Consider the following 17,472-nt stretch of genomic DNA (forward strand, 5'->3'; position numbering starts at 1 on the left):
ACTGTTTGTGATGTGTGGCTGGGAAATGAGCATCAGCATCACCTGGAAACTTTCTAAACATTTAAAAAAAAATTTTTAAACATTTATTTATTGAGAGAGACAGAGCATGAGCATGGGAGAGGCAGAGAGGAGGAGACACAGAATCTGAAGCAGGCTCCAGGCTGTCAGCACAGAGCCCGGACGCAGGGCTTGAACTCACAAATCTCGAGATCGTGACCTAAGCCGAAGTCAGCCGCTTAATTGACTGAGCCACCCAGGTGCCCCATCACCTGGTAGAAATGCAGAACCTTCTACCCCACCCCAGATCTACTCTATCACAAACTGAGGATAGGGCCCAACAATCTGTTTTGATGATGCCTCCAGGTGATTCTAAGGCACTAGCAAGTTTCAGAATGCAGAACCTAAGAATATTCATTAAGAATGCAGGTTCTTGAACACCATTCACAGAGATAGTGTACAAGTCAGGTAATCACACATTTTGCCAGTGATGGCAGCAGCACCTCCATGGGCTATGCCCTCTAGGTCCTACTGCTAACCAGACTCCAACTTTATTCTAGCAGTCCCCTCTGCATTATTGGGATCACTTGGGCCAGGAATTCAACCCTTCATTATGCATTTTCCTTAGTGACTGCACCTGTAAAAGGAGGCAGTAATACAAACAATGTGGGTTTCTCAGGTTTAGAGATGATGTGTGTAAAGTACCTGGCATAGTTGCTAACGCTTGGCCTCTTAGTTCAGGCTGCTACAACCAAGTATCATACTCTGGGTGACTTATAAATAACAAACTTGTTTCTCAGTCCTGCAGACTGGTATTCTCTGTTCAAGGTGCCAGCATGGCAGGGTTCTCAGGAGAGCCCTCCTACTGCTTTCAGAATACCAACTTCTTGTATCTTTACATAGAGGAGAGAAAACTCTCTGGGGTCTCTTTAAAAGGGCACTTATCCCATTCATGAGGGCTTTACCCTCATGACCTAATCACCTCTCAAAGACCCCCCACTTCCTAATACCATCACACTGGGGTGTATAGTTTCAATATGAATTAGAAGGGGATGGGCATAAACATTCAGTCCATAATACTTGGAAGCAGGCAACAACTGACAGCTGTCTTACTGCTCTGCCTGTTGTTCTGGGTCCAACCTGCTGCTAGTTTCAATTGATGGTTACCAAAAGAGCACCCTCTGCAAGTATTTGGTACTTACTCAGTGTGCCCCATTATTGAATCCAGTTGACTAAACCAACTCTGGGAGGCATAAATCATCCTACAAGAGGATGTCTAGATTGGGATGTTTGATGGAATGTTTGTAGAATGTCTTCGGAACCTAAAAGGCTAGGACTGATACAGAACTACTTGAACAGCACCCAGGAGTTGCTCTTAAATCTTTGCAAGCAAGCATCTCTTGCAGAAAGTTCATTCTTGATTGAGCAGTCCCCTTCCCAACCCAGTTCTGCCTTTCTCAGTATGTTCTTGAATATCAATGCTGTCTTCAAGAATACAATCTCAAACAATATCCTGTTCTCTGTTTTGGTTTGGAGTGATATATTAGCTCTTCATGTTTTTAATGAGTTTGCTTCAAATCATGCTTCCTCAATCATAGCTATAGAACTTGAGATCATGCTTCTCTTCCTCTCCTTCCCCCACTCCCCCAACACACTACTTGAGACAAAAAGTATTCTATAAAACAACAACAACCCACCATGGCTCCCACTTGCTCTAGCTTTAGGAAAGACCATCTCAAATCTAAGTTCATAATTAACTCCAGGCTGGTGCAAAATGCTTTCTTCCTGATATTTTAGTAGAGTATTACCATTGGCAGCTTCAACTGTAAAACCAGCTCTGCCAGTTGACATCAGCCTTAAAAACTGACTTGTGTACAAAAGTTTGAGGTAAGTAATGTAAATCATAAAGACTGGCAGGTGAGGAGTTGGAACCCTGTAGAGTGGGGAGAAAAGACATGGCAGAATGATCAGATTAATCCATCACCCTGAGTGAGCAAGGAGTTTTTGATGAGGCATGTACACTTTTAAAAGATTTGTCTGAGTGTATTGCCTTGCAGCTAAATTGAGTGTTCAGTAAATTCTGAACTCTTCTTAGCCAAGAAACAACAGTTCCCGTTCTTCTTATCGCTGAGGCATGTGAGTGTGAGTTCATTTCGAGAATGCTGCAGTGCCAATCAAAACACAGAATCTTCCAGGGTCTCAAATCCAGGGTCTTCCACATAACTTATGACTTCAATTTCTGTTTCAGTGGAAACAGTTTTCTGGAAAACAAAACATCCTCCCTTAGATGTCTTTTAGCACATTTTTGGTTCTCTCAAATTTCTTTACAATTGGTTTTGTAAAGTGTATCTTGCTTATAAAAATGGTAAATGTTCACTCAAGAAAATATGGAAAATATAAAGAAAACATCAAATTCCCAAACACAGCCCCATCGTTTCTCTTCAGCCTTTTTTTCTAGGTACAAAGTTATATTAACAGGTAAATGAAGGCAAATGGGTAACTAGCTTTATAAATTGCTTTCTGTGTAATATCATGTGATATTTTAAATTATATATTCTTGGGCTGCACCATTGAATAGATCCGTCACTTTCCATTTATGGTTTGTTGTAGTCTCCTTAAATTTGGATATGTGTTTGTCTAATTTGGGCTATTATGAAGATGTTAATTAGAAACTTTGTGACAGAAACCACCTACAAGAGGTCTTTGTCTACGTTGTTTACTCATTCAACACATTTTTAATACTTCCTGTATCCTGGACAGGGCTCTGCATTGAGGATGAAGTGACAAAGAGATGTGCTCTCTGCCTTATGTGCTAGAACTTTAAGGGTTTATAGTCTATTTAATTTTGGAAAGAAACCTCTCTGGTTACCATTGTAGAAATAAAGAACAGCTGGAAACTGGTATCTAACAAATTTAAAACATGGGATGCAATTTTTTTTTAATACAAAAAGCCTTCTATTTTTTTTTAATGTTTTTATTTATTTTTGAGACAGAGAGAGATGGAGCATGAGCAGGGGAGGGGGAGAGAGAGAGGGAGACACAGAATCCGAAGCAAGGCCTTCTATTTTTTAACTGAGCTTGAGAAAGGCTGACTTCTGCCCCTCCCACCTCTCCCTGCCAGTGTCTGCCTCTTGAATGTTACAAAGCAGTCTCTGACTTGGGTCTGGACAGCAAAAACTTGCTTAGTGAGAGCTCTGGGATGGCAGATACCCTCCAAATCCCAGGACCCTGGGTACCCACACCAAGCTCAGAGATGCAGGTTGTAATTAAAAGCAGATTTCCTTTCCCATTTACCAAAGGTGTCCTAGTGGGATGCAAAACTGTCCTTGCCAATAGCACTAATGGGTCCCCTCATCATCCTTGGGGATAAAGCCCCAAGAGTCAGTTGGAAGGGCTTCACCTTTGGAGATACAAGCTGGGACACTGTTTACATATTCTTCCAGGTAGAGAATTTAGGCTAGAGGGCTGACAGTATGGGGCAGTGCTTCATTTTCTAGGTTGCACTTACTGTCTTTGTCTGTCTCTGTCTCTCTGGTCTTTTTTTTTTTTTTTTTTTTGGAACTCTACAACATGAGAAGAAAGTGAGTTGTCCAGAGGAGCCTAGCAGTGCTAAGTTCTGACATTAATCCTTTGCTTATTTTGAGACCAGCTTGTCAAACCCAAGTTGTTATTTATTTGGTACACATGACTTGATTTTAATTAACAACACACCACAAGCTTCCACAATGAGCTTGTAAGCCAGTTTCTTTCACCAACCTCAGAATATTAAAGAAAATCTTTGGGGGGCTCTATAGGGAAATGAGATACCAGCATTAAGATGTTCCATTAAGAGGCCAAGACAAATGACTTCAGTGTGCTGCTGAAATCAAATGTAGTTTATCAGGGATGAGAATGCCACAGCAAGGAGGGATTGACAAATTCAGATGAAACAAAACAAAGTTTCATACCGGGGTCCACTGTTCTTCAGGAAAACAAAAGCAAAGCCCCATTCCCTGATAAGGAGTATAAGATGGAAGTAAGAACAGAGTGGTTCTTCTGCCTGACTCAATTCTTCGCTTGACTAGGTTTGTAACTACTATGGTCTATAATAACTCCAAACACCCAAACTGAAAAACTCTAAATGTCACAGCTTATTGAAAAGATCCATTTCAGTGAGTGTTTGACCCTTCACTGTCCTAGAAACAATCACCAGTTATTCACCCATGAGTCACTCAATTAGAAAACTCGATTTGTTAAGAACATAGCTTGGTATCTACGTCAAGGGCCTGTGAACTATAGCCTGAGGGTAGAATCCGGCTTATTGCCTATTTTGTAAATAAAGTTTTACTGGCCAGAGACAAACTCATTCATTTGCATATCGTCTTTGGCTGCTTTCATTGTGGTCAATGGCAACATTGGATGGTTGAGATGAACCATTTGGCTGTTAGGTACTTACTATCTGGCTTTTTAGAGAAAGTTTGCTGACCCCTAATCTGAATAACCACTCCATTTAAGGACAGATTTGACCAAGTGTATAATAACTGTACACTGAGAATCACAAAACATTGCTGAGAGAAATTAAAGAAACCTACACAGGCTGATGATACTACATGTTTGTGTTGTATGATGATGTCATGTTTGTAGATTAGGAGACTCATCTCCCCAAATTAACCTACAAAATAACACAATCCTAATCAAGATCCTAGCAGCTTTTTTGATAAAAATTGATAGAGTTGCTCTAAAATTGATATGTGAATGCAAAACACCTAGAATAACCAAAATAACTCTAGGAGAAAAAATCATATTTGGAAGCCTTACACTACTGGATCTCCAGGTTTGCAATAAAGCTATAGTAATCAAGACCATGTTGGCATAAAGGTAGACAAACAGATCGATGAAAACAAATAGATGGTCCAGAAGTAGACCCACACATATATAGGTAACTGATTTTCAACAAAGATGCCCAGACAGTTGCCTGGGGAAAGGATGATTTTTTTTCTTCACGAACTGATGCTAGAACAATTGGGTAGCCATAGGTAAGTGGGCATTCAGTTAAGTCTAACTGCTCTGAATGGCAAATAGGGCCTAAGGAAATGCATACTGGGGCAAGTCATTTGCCTTCTCTGTGGTTTTTTATATTAAGGAACTAGGACAAATTTCTGCGAAAAATGTTATTAATTAGGGTACCCATGCGCAAAAACATGGATTCTTATAACATCAGAGCTAAACAGGACATTGGACCATCTCATCTATACATAAAAAGAAGTCATGGGGTTGAAGGAATTGCCCAAACCCAATTAAGAGATCAGTGATAGAAAAAAACTCCAGTCTGGTTAGGACACTTATAACTGAGCAGGGCCTTCCCAATATTCCCAGGCAGTCATGAACATAACACAACAGTGAGCCAAAAGGTATAAAGACCAAAATGACATAAATTTGGCTAGCACCCTAGGTAGTCACTCTGCCTTGGAATATGAAAAACGAGTAACCTGACAACCAGTCCATGGAGACCCAACCCTGGGCAGATCAGACCCTTCATAAGAACCTGCAACATTACCTCAGAGCTGACGATGACAAAGAAATCTTGAATACTACTTTTTGGTGCCGGAACTGGTGGAAACAACCTGGTCCATAAGTGACCTCTGCAGACAGAGTAAAGCAGAAAATTGGGTGAACAAGAGTATCCTTGCTTGTCTTTCAGTATCTACTCTACAAATTGACCTAGTTAATCTCGGGACCTGCTGTTCTATAAATTCAAAATCTTTATTGACCAAGAGTTATAAATATTTATGTTGTAATATTAGTTGGGGCTGTGATGAGGCTTCTGAATCATCTAAGAAAGACATAATAGTAAGTGCTTCATGTTGGTCTGTTTCCAAGCCTAATTTCTGAAAATGGGTGATTTGCAAGTGCCTGGTACCCCACTGCTAAGTACAGTGCTGGCTGCAGGCCGCTACCCAACTGTGCCAGCTCGCAGAGTTCTTCCTTTTCTTGGAAATGCCGCCTTCCAACCCAAAGAATATAACATTTATAATAATGGCAATAACATTGCCAAGAAATTCAAGAGGGGTGTGTAATGGCTGAGGGCTATGTTGTGGTCTGTCCAGTTTCTGTAAATCCCCTAAGGATGTTTCTCCCTTTTTAATGTGGTCCATACTCATCTTGGAAATGCTGTCAAGAAGACACCAAAGCGTTTCAAATTTGATCTGATAACAAGAACCCTAGTGGATACACAACAAAAGTGTGAAGATTCAATTCTCAGACCTCATTGGAAACACCCAAATATACAAAGATACTTAACATTTTACAGATGAAGGAGAAAATTAACAAGATGAAGCAGATGGCCGCCATAAGCACGATAAGAAACCATTCTGTGGAGGGCTTCTGGTCGTCACTTCCTGAGGGAAAAAGAAAGAAATCAGAGCTAGAATCTGTTGTAAATATGCAACATGACTAGACGCAGGCATCAGAAAGCTTGGGTTTGAGTTGCAGGTGCTGGGTGGTGCTGGGCAAGTAGCTGAGCCATCCTGAGCTGGAGATTTCTCATGTGCGTGAAATGAAGCCACTTTTAATATTGAATCATTGTGTAGTCAGCAGATATTTATGGACTACACTTGATGTATTAATGACTCCTGAATCCTGGAGCTTATCAGCTTTTAGTGGGTAGTAAGGATGCTTTTTAGATGGAAAAGCTACAAAACATAAGCCCTCTTAATAATGTAATTGCATTACAATCAAAATAATATACAAAGTTAGAAACTCAACTTTTAGAGGAAGTGAAGTCTGGAATAATACTCAGAGTTAACCCTAAAGGCATCAGACTCTGCTAGAAGTACTTTGCAGTCTTAATTATGCTCAACACCCCTTAGCATTATTCCCACTTCACAGATAGAAAAGTAGAAGAAAATTGCCATTAAGTCAGTACAGAAGGTATAAATATATCACATGCCATCTTATTCTCTAATTGGATTTGCTTCCAGTCTGCACGCAAAGACAGATTCTTCTATCAGTTTTGATGACATCATGGAGGTGTGTGGTTATTTTTTAAGGTACTGGAAATGCCTTCAGGAAAACTCAAGGTCCTTAACCACACGGTTTTTAAAGAGGTAATGCACTTGTTAAACTGCCTGATTCACTTCTAGAGAATAAGACAAAAACTGCATTACCTCCCTGATATGCTTCCTTTCTGTGGGAGAGACCACTCACTAATTCATTCCTTTCTTCACGTGTTTAGCAGATACTTATCAGAACTCCCATTATGTGTTTGGCACTGAATAGGTTGCTGTGAGCTGGGGTAAAAGCACACACGTGGGCTCTCCCCTTCTCCTACTTAGATCCATCAAGGAAGAAAGGCTCTAAGCAAACAGTGACACAGGTAATGACTTAATGCCAGCTGTGCTAAGTGCACGACGGGTGTTCAAACCAAGCTGCACCAGGAAAACCAGGTCCCAACCCTCAGTTTGCCATTAATCGTTTCTTTTATAAAATGAAAAGTGCCTAAGTGGAACTTTGAAGTGCTTGTAAATACTCTAAGACTCCCAAAAGCTCCAACATACTTCAAACTCAAAATATTCAGTGTATCAAGAGGGAGAAATGTCTCGAGGATTTAATGCCAGTGACTCCAACTTTGCCTTGATCTCTTGCTCTTATTGCCTCCTGAGAAATCTTATTTGGGGTTTATCTTCTACTTCCCCAAAGCTTTAATCTCTCCTTCATCTCTTCCCTTCTGCTTTCAAATATTCATAGAGGCCTTTATCTTGAATAAGCCATAAGTCCTTTATCTTTGCTCTGCCATCGCTCCCAACTATCATCAAATTACCTTCCAACTTTATTTCTCAGCCTAATTTCTTGAATAAGGGATTCAGGCTGTTTCATTTCCCCATCTCAGAAACTGTTTACTTGCGGGTGGTTGCCTCCTAGTTGAATCCAAAAGACACTCCGTTTCTTTTTCCAACTTTATTTTGCTTGGCCTCCTTCCTGAATGTCACACCTGATGATTACTCCCACCTTGAAACCGAGTCTTTGGTTCTTTGACCAAAATACTCCCCTTCCTCGGTGGCATTTCCTTCTTCTCTCTTTAGGTTCTGTTGACCCTCTCAGCTCAGCCCTGGGCCCGTGGGTGTTTTCCAGGACAGTCTCTTTTTCCAGTACTGGCAAGCTGGTTGAGCACAGCTGTATCGTTTAATCCCACGTGTTCTTCTCCCTTGTCTTTATTCCTGGCCCAGGGCCAACACACAGCTCAGCTTCTAGATTTGAAACTTCCCTTGGGTGAAACCCACTTAGATGTTTCTCCAAGCTGACAATGTTGCACACTAAGTTCATGCACTTCTTCACATCAGAAGGACTTCTCTCACTGACTTCTCCATGACGGTCTCCATTCTTCCAAGTTTCCATACTGGGATCCTTGGAAGTCACTCTGATTCTTACTGTTTTCTACAGCCCTGCTTCCTTTGTCCATTGACTCCTGGTACACCATCACATCCTAATCTCTCATAAAGGCAAGAGATCATGCTTTTGTCTCATGCATGCATCCTAGCCTAGCATGGAAACCTGGGTCCTATTCTCAGCTTGCTGTGGAGGTTGCCCTTGTGGGGCTCACTTCCTTCATCTGTAAAAACAAGCGAGTTGAGGGGCACCTGGGTGGCTCAGCCAGTTAAGCGTCCGATTTGGTTTCAGCTCAGGTCATGACGGTTCGTGAGTTCAAGCCCCTCGTCGGGCTCCATGTTGACAATGTGGAGCCTGCTTTGGATTCTGTCTCTCTTCCCTGCCCCTGCTCTCCTCTCTCTTTCTTTCTCTCTCAAAAATAAATAAATTAAAAATTAGAAAACAAAGTGAGTTGAAATACATGACCCTTAACATCTCTGCCAAATCAGCACCTTTTCCAATACCACTGACTCCATCCAGGCCACTGTGATTTCCTGCGCACTTACCTTTAACAAAGTTGATTTTAGAAGAGTAGTCGTCTGTATTGCTGAAGGTTTGAAAATTGTAAAGTATAAAATCTAAAAACCAGCAGTCATCAGAATTAATAGCTTACTTTCTGTACATATTTTTTCTTTTCCTTTCCTTTCCTTTCCTTTCCTTTCCTTTCCTTTCCTTTTTCTGAGTGCTCCTAGGTACCAGAAACAATTCAAGGTGCTTACCATACATTTAGTGTAATTCTTACAACAATGCTTTCAGATGGGCACTCCTATCCTCACTTGGCAAATGGAGAAACTGGAGCAAAGAAGGACAGCGTCAGTCAGTTAAGGACACCGCTAGCAGGCAGAGACCATATCCAAGCCTATGACTGGTTGAACAGTAATGCTCCCATCACCATGGTGCAGGGATCCCGGTCCACTCTCTGTCATCCCCCAAACTGAGGACACATGGTGCAAGCAGGAGCTCCACTTAAAACATCCTAAGCATTTCTCTATGATTGTGCAATCTCCTGAAAGTCATCTTCCCAGCTGGATACCACTTCCCTGCAGGGAAGCGGTTTCACTGCTGTGTCCCCACTGTTGGACATAAGCTAAGTTGGAGGCTGTGGTCCAACAGAAGGGGGCTGCGTTGCAAGGGAGTCATTCTCCCTGATTTTCCCTAGGCTGTGGTTGGGACTGAATCACTTTATTAAACACCTATGACCATACTACTTTTTTTTTTTTTTTTTTACCTTTTAGGTATTTATATGTATTATTTTACAAAGAGGCGTTGGTCACAGTAAAATAATAATAAGAAGAGAGAGAGAGAGAGGGAGAGAGAGAGAGAGAGAGAGAGATACTCAAGGAAGCAAAACTTTTATTTTCCCAGATGCTATAGACGCTGAAAAGTTCTAGGATTAATATTGCGTTGTCTGGGTTGTAACTGAGTGCCCTGTTAAACTTAGTTTCATTGCACTTGCTCATAGCTAATGTAAAGAGCAACAGGGATGAACTAATGCTGTCACGTCGAATTCTGTCTGGCTTTATTTCCCAATCTGATGTCCTGAATAAGGGATTCTGCCTGCTTCATTTCCCCATTTCTGAAACCCACCATTCCATGCTCTTAACCATTACTCACGTGCCCTAATCAGTATATTCAGTAACTCTAGAGTCATACACGGAATATAAATTTAGCAAGAGGTAGGTCAGCAGAAAAAAAAGTTACCCTCTTTACCAGTAGGCTTAACAGACAGATAAAGTTTGGGTCCTACAGAAAGCAAGAGCGGTGTTGTAAATTTTATCAGGGTCATACACTCGGTCCCATTTGTGTCTCAAATTGTGAAACACCTTGTACCCTGATATGTCAAGTGCTGATAATAGTACCGTTCACTTCTGACCAGGATTACAAAAATCTTTTCAGTTAAACTATTCCCTGATGATTCACTTCAGTTCTCACTTTGATAAACAAAGTTTTCCACTGAATTAGCAAAAATACAAAGGCAACAGATTTTATTGGATTCAATCAAAAAAAGTTATCGATGCGTGCAAGGTACTATGTGGGAAGCAAAGTCATGGTCCCTGCCTGGAGGGAGTTGGCAAATTACTAATTTCTCCTGGCCTGGCTTCTGCAGTGTCCCGATGTGCTTTAGAATGACTCCCTAGCCACCAACTGAGAACAGAACTAACCCTCAGAGAACAGAGCCAAGGTCAGCTTTACCGTGAAGAAAACATAAATAGGCGGGTAAAATTAGTACAAGAAAAAGCTTTCACATACTCACGCCAAATGGAAACTACTTGTGGATTATCTACTGTTTAATTATTAATGTGAAAACCTTGAGTACATTATATAAATAAATGAATTAAAGTTAGCATCTACTCTGATTTCACTGAAGGTAGAAAAAAGGCAACAGGTCCCAAAGACAGTATAAATCCTTTGGGTCAAAATCATAAAAAAGAAATTTTAATACTGTACAAGTTGGGAGGCCCCTGAAGGTACTGTTAATTTGAATTCTGGGGTCTCTCGCCTTGGAAATTTTCTTAAGAAAAAGGGTTTCCAGATAACTTGAATCTTTTCTCTGACTCAAGGAGAATGCCTTTCTGACCCTAAAACGGAAGCCACAGATGTTTCTTTTCAAAACACTGAAGGGCACTGCTATTTAGTTATGCAAAGATGTTTTAGAAAGAGGAAGTCACAAGGCCTGTCCTTCTAAGGAGGAGAAGCCCTCCAGACCGTCCACCTCATTCCTGGATGCTCTTCTGACATTGTCAACTGAGAGCATTCAGGAACTCCGCCCTCTGGTTTCTGGTGGCCTTGGCTTCTATCATTTCGAACATCTCAACCATCTGACCCTGAGAATAAGCCAGCAGTTGAAAATTCTGCTGTCCTGTGACCCGGGAGTGTGTGGGGTGGGGCTGGGATGGCATGGTGGCAACCCAAAGGGAAGAAAAACGTAGGCACTAAACCTGACTTCATCCCATAATCTGCCTCTAGCTGCCTTGGGAGCTTTGTCAAATGGCTTCCCTCCTGGTGCTGCAGTGCCTCTTGCTATAGAATTCTGTCATCTGTGTAGTTCATGTTAATAACTCCTAAGAGGGTCAGTTTGGTTTGGGGGCTTGCTCCACCTTAAAGTGTCCATACAAGTACTACGTTCACTGCTTCCATACTGATTTTGAGTATGACTTTAGACTCAACAATAGGTTTCAAGGGAAAAGAGCTAATGAGTAAATTGATGGGACCCTTCCAGTGAGGCAGTCCTGCTCTTGGATCATGACACCAACTGGTTCTGGGAGAAAGCAAGTAGCACCAACAGATGCCAGGTAATGTGGAGGATGCCCATGCATTAGCCTATGAAGCTGCCTGTGGCTTGCCACTAATTGCAGGGAGAAGCTGTGGCATCACCATGAAGGAGCACCCCAAACCAGGTGACTGGCTCCCAATGCAAGCAAAAGACCAAAGCAAACCTTTTAGGTGGGTGAGTTTTCCCAGGCAGCTGTCAAGGGGACTGTGGCGCTGCCTGGTTTAGGGAGAAAAAAGAGGGGGAAAAAAGACTGTGGCTTTACCTGTTTTAGTGAGCTTAAATAGGGACAGGAAATGGAGACCATATGCATGTGTGCAAATCTATGTGTTTAGGATCCTCTAAACACTGCAGTACTCTGCTAGATCGCTGCAGTACTGTTCATCTGCGTTACCCCTCATAGGACTAGACTTGAAGGAGAATAGAGAAATTATGGTTATTATTCTCTGTTTCACAGGCTTTCCGCACAGCACTCCCAAGCACCCCGGAACTGTGGTTCCTGTAAGGGGCTGCGGAGTCTGTTTCGTTAACCTTCTAGCAAGTCCCATTGAAAGCTGGCTGCGCTCATCACATAAAAACAAGAAATGAGGGGGTGAAGAGGTGTAATCCTGGTTCTGTTATTTGCTACTGAGGTGACCTTGAGCAGGATGTCCTCTCCAGTATCCACTGCCTGCTTTGTAAAATGGGGATAAGGACTGAATGAGTTGGTAGAGGCAAAGTCCTTGGCCCAGTGCTAGTACATAGTAGGTGCTTCACAAATACTAGTTACAATCGTTAGACATGTTTATATGAGATCTGAAGAATCAAGATGATTTCCCTAAATCATCAAAGCAAGACTAAGACTCAAGTGCTGTCAGAATCTTCAAAATGTGGAATAATAAGCTCAGCCCTGGAGGGGAAAGGAACACACCAAATAATCGAGATACCAGAGAAATAGGCACATAAGTCATCTAGGCTTCTAACTCTCAGGGATCTAGGTTAACATGAAACTATTTACAACTCGGTCATAAGCTGGACGAGCATCACCCTTTCAGAAACCACAGCCCCACTGCCCATCTTCCTGCCTCAGTTTCCCCAGCTAGCACCATGACCTATGGGATGATAAAGCATGGCAGAAAGAATAGGGTGAGGAACCAATCATGTGGCTTGGTTCCAGGCCCTCTGTCACTGGGGGCATTTCTTTAACTTCTCTGCATCTTTTCTCACATAATCTGTAAATCCATGTGATTAGGAAAATTCTTTGTTTGTAAGAATACACAAGATAGCACACACAAGAACAGGCCTAGCAAAGTACCTGGCTCAACAATAGTCTCTCCTTCCTCTGAGCTGTTGTCCCATCTGATGGCCCCATCGTGGGGTGGGATTCATGCCTGGAAGGGCAGTGTGGGCACCACTAGAGGTGGCCCTCCTTGAAAACACAGTAGAAAGTGCCTGCTCCTGACAGTTGGGGACAGAATCTAAAAGCTTCCCTCTATCCCTCCTTCAGACCACAGGGATCATCCAAGGGGGAGGTGGTCCTGCCCACCCACCCACTGAGAGCAAATGGTGGGACTGCCAGCGTTTGAAACCACAGGAGCCTGGATTGAAGGACACAGTTGACTGGACAGACTACCATGTTTACCAACTTGAAATCCCCGATTTGCAAAGAAAACCCCAAATCCCCATAAGTTCTCTCAGCCTCAGGTGAGCCCGACTGGGTTTTTCAGGTTAAGTCAACTATTTTTTTTAAATCAGTTTTGTCTGTATTAGTCTCTTCCCCATGAAAATTTTAGCATTTGCAATTTTTTTTTTTCCACAGGCCAAGGGCCACCTAATTTGGCACCTCTGCTGTGTTTCTTCTTCCTGTTTCCCATTGCTAGTTTTCTCTTTGTTTCACCACAGTGTGAGAATTTAGAAAGTGTGTGGTGACAAAACAGAAAATAAAGGAGGAGAGAGTGCAGGAGGTGTCCAGGGCTGAGGGTGGGGCTGCAGGACTTGACCTCGGCCTTGGATCCAGGTGACCTGGGTCCATGTAGGTGTGTCCTCACATACTCACAGGCTGTTAAAGCCAAGTCGAAGGACAAAGACAACAAGAGTTGCCTGTGGGAACCTTGCTTCCATCTCAACCCAAACTCTCAAACACATCCCTGATATTCTGGCCCAACCTATTTTCAGGCTGAAGGCTGGGTCATGTGGCCTGAAGAACCATTCCCCCCCACCACTGCCCCATATTGTGACAGGAAAGCTAAGGCCAGGATTTCCTCTAACTCATCTTGTAAAAAGCGATGCCTCTGAAGGCAACAAGCGTCCTCTCAGCCTTGACCATCTTGAGGACTGTGGGAAACTTTGCTCTACTCCCGGAGGTACAAACACTACATGTCTCAAGCCTAAAGAATCTTAAAAAAAAAAAAAAAAAAAAAGGAAGAAAAACATTTTAATTGGTACCTGGTATTGTCATGGCATAGATCCCAGCCTTCAGATAGGGCTTACATTGAGATGGGGCAAAGCCCAATCGCTGGTTTCCAGGGCAATGTCTGTGATTGGGGTTAAGACCGGTCTCTGATAAGCAGGTCTCAGAAGGACTAAGCTTTTAACAGTGACACGGCTGGGAATTAATGCAGGGTGGACTCACCTAGCAAACACTCTTTTCCACAAGTAAGGATATAGCTGAAGGGAATTTTATTTTCATTGCTTTTTTCATGCATGGCTTGTGAGCTTCATGGAGCACAGAGGAGGAGAAAGATGATGGACTGGACTGCAGGACATGGAAGGCTTCAGTAGAGCAGGGTCAGGATAGAAGAGGTTTTAGTAAACAGGAGACGGCAGAGATAAGAATCCGGAAGTTGAGAGAAAGTTTTAAAAAGGAGAAAGAAAGAGGTGTGAAAAGTGGGAAGTCAGCTCTCAAGATAAGATGGAGAGGCCAAGTGGAGGAAGAGCAGTTGATAACGAGCACTGATAAAACGAAACCGCTATGGCTACTTCCATTCGAAAACAAACAGGTTTCATGTGCTGGGAATCCTAGCACAGGAGGGCCCATCTGGGGCTTAGGTTTGGGGCACTTGCTGGCTCTACCCCCTCACCACTATCCCCTGTACCTCTTGGCCATCCAGGGACCTTGCCAACCCAAGCAAGACCCGCCGTCTGGTCTCCTCTGCCCTCCTTTTCTCAGTCAAGACTTACCTTTCCTGTGTCTCGCTATTTAAAAACCTTGGGCCATCATGGGTTAATGAGTGAATGGAATGTATTCCACTTCACTGATTGACCAATATGTCACTTCTTTGAGACAATTAGCTATTAATAGCCACTTCTGGGCTGTTTGATAATTACTGATTTATTTAATATCTCTGGCTCCCCATTTCCTTAAAAGAGATGGAGTTAATAATACCTGTGAAAGAGGTGATATTGGAGTCGGGCTGCCGAGTGAAAATGGAAGGGGAGGGCTCCAGGTGCCATACACACAAGGTAGGAGAGGAGGAAGGTTGTCTAAAGGAAACGAATGTAGCGGCAAAACTGCCTGATAGACTGCAAGCCAAGTATAATTATGGTTGCATCCCCAAGGGGTAAAGAAGAGCCATGCAACGTGTCCCAGAGGGGCCCGGACTTCCTATTATGTTTATTAATCATCTTGATGAAAATGGAAAGTCTGCACTGATTAAATTCACTAATGATCCTAAACTGAGCAGGGGAGTAAATTCTAGAAACGATGGATTTGTAAGGTGAATGGTAATATTAATCAGCTCATCTTATGAAAAGGGTGGCAGTAAATGAAATGGGATTTGCCATAGATAATGGCAGTGAGGCATATACCTGGGGGGGAATTATAATGAGCCTAGTTCCAAACTAGGAAGCTGTTATTTAGGAAATAATAATGGGAGGAGAGCTCTAAAGTGGAGAGTGAATAATAAATTAAAAACAAGCTCAAAATAAACTGTCATTATGGATCACAATTTCACTCTCAGCATTTTTGTGGTGGGCTGAGGGAGTGTAGAAGAACCTTGGGGGTGCAGCATAGACATCTTATAGGCCAGGAAACGGGGACGCACAGAGGTTAGGCATGAGCGACTCATTAGGGGTGGCAAAACCCAGGCACACTCCTCACCACTCTGTGCCCTGCAGCGGTGACAGGAGATCGTCACTCCTGAGACACCTACGTGTAACACCACCCTCGAAGTCTGCTCAGATCACCCGGCTTGTGAGGAGTTGTCTTTTGCCATCTCTAGTTAGGGTCCTAGAGCTAGACACTGGCAGAGCCATGACTAAAACCTAAATTTCCTGATTCGTCTTTGCTTAGTCTCTAAGTTCTAAACTGCCCACCGTCAACACTGCCCTGAACTACACAATTCAAACGCTCAGAAAGCAGAACTGGTGTCTTACCCTGGGTTTCTACCTTGGTTTCCACCACGTTCATTTGAAATCCTTGGACGGCATTAAAAAAAAAAATCTCAAACTCAGAAGTCTCAATAATTTGGGCCCAAGTTATGTGCCCCTGGGGAATAACATACACCAGTTTTTTTAATTTGTCCAAATGCAAGTAATGAAAATTAAGCTTTGATCACAAGCTTTTGATAAAATGAATAATCTTGTTAAAAGTTTCTGGGGCTCATAAATGTTTCTTCTGTTTGTTTTGCTCTTGGTGAGCAAAGTGAATTTTCTTTGTGCAGAAGCAGCAGTGTTGAGGGGGGTCCTGTGTGTGTCGGGTCTGTTGAGCAGGTTGGGGCATCAACCTCGGGAGGAGGGTGGGGAGGGAAGACTGGCCTTGGCAGAATTAGGAAATGGGTGCAGTTGGCCCAGTCTTGGTTCCTTTTACCTCCTTTGTTGCGCCTCTTCCCAGGAAGGCTCCTGCTGAGCCCTGTGGGGTGATTTTGGGGGCCATCCCATAAGGCTGTGCTGATTGGGTGAAATACAAGTGCAGGAGGTGCAGTTCCCCTTAACAAACTCTGCAGCTCCGCAGGGCCAGCCCCACTGAAGACTCAGAGTAACTCTGAAATTCTCAGGCCTCTCTTCATGTCTCCCAGTCTTCCGTGGAAACCTACCTGAGGCGCTCTAACCTGACTCACGTCCACAGAGCCTAATGGGTCACTGCCCAGGATTTTCCTAAAGAGCCACCCATTAGCCTAAGTGAATGAATTAAATGGAAAGTTTTACAATAGGCCTGGAAGAAAGGTCTCCTTAAGGATGCTCTTCAAATGATCATTGAATAGCCTATAGGAAGAGTGAGAGGTAACATTCACATGCTTGACCCTCCCTAACCACAAAGATAGGTCCCAGGATCTCATAATTGTGTAATTTGTTCAACACCTTGCAGCTTGCAGAATCCTGCCACACCAAGGCATACCGCTAAGAGTTTGGGCCCTACGTTGTGTCAGCCTCAGTTTGAATCCCATATCTGCCACTCGCACATGTAGAGTTAAATTGCCTAAACTTTCCAAAACCATTTTCTCATCTACAAGTTAGTGCTGTTGATACGGTTAACGCAGGTAACTCATGTAAAGCATTTAGCAGGGTTTGGCAAACCGCCATCAATAAATGTTATCTGAGGCCATCGGCTTTTAATTTCATAGTACCCTGGGAGGCGGGTGAGGTGTATATTATCTTCTTTGTCCTGGGAACCCATGCAAAGTCAGAGAGAAGTGATTTGTCCAAGGCTATGAGGTCAGTATGTGCCAAAGCTGGGTGTTAAACCTGACCTATCTGACCAAGGTTCCAGAGTTCCTTCCGCTGTTCTACATTCTTGTAGATCTTACACAGCACTTAACCACGTATGTCCACATCCTCAGACTACATGGTTGCAGTACACACAAGAGATCTATTAGTTGTTTTTC

The 17,472-nt window shown here is 42.9% G+C and overlaps 1 protein-coding gene across 2 annotated transcripts in view; it reads right to left on the reverse strand.

The window, feature by feature from the left end:
• Positions 1-265: 265 nt before the first annotated feature.
• The window catches only part of IL5RA (interleukin 5 receptor subunit alpha), a 35,404-nt gene continuing 18,197 nt past the window's right edge, over positions 266-17,472 (reverse strand). For both annotated transcript variants that reach the window (XM_015535060.2, XM_015535059.2), the window contains 3 exons: positions 6,278-6,374; positions 5,534-5,618; positions 266-2,258 (listed from right to left, as the gene is read on the reverse strand). In XM_015535060.2, coding sequence (XP_015390546.1) covers positions 2,172-2,258; positions 5,534-5,618; positions 6,278-6,374 — 269 coding nt within the window. In that variant the 3' untranslated portion in view covers positions 266-2,171. The remainder of the gene's footprint in view (positions 2,259-5,533; positions 5,619-6,277; positions 6,375-17,472) is intronic.

This window comes from Panthera tigris, chromosome A2, assembly GCF_018350195.1.
Source record: "Panthera tigris isolate Pti1 chromosome A2, P.tigris_Pti1_mat1.1, whole genome shotgun sequence".
NCBI classification, from domain to species: Eukaryota; Metazoa; Chordata; class Mammalia; order Carnivora; family Felidae; genus Panthera; species Panthera tigris.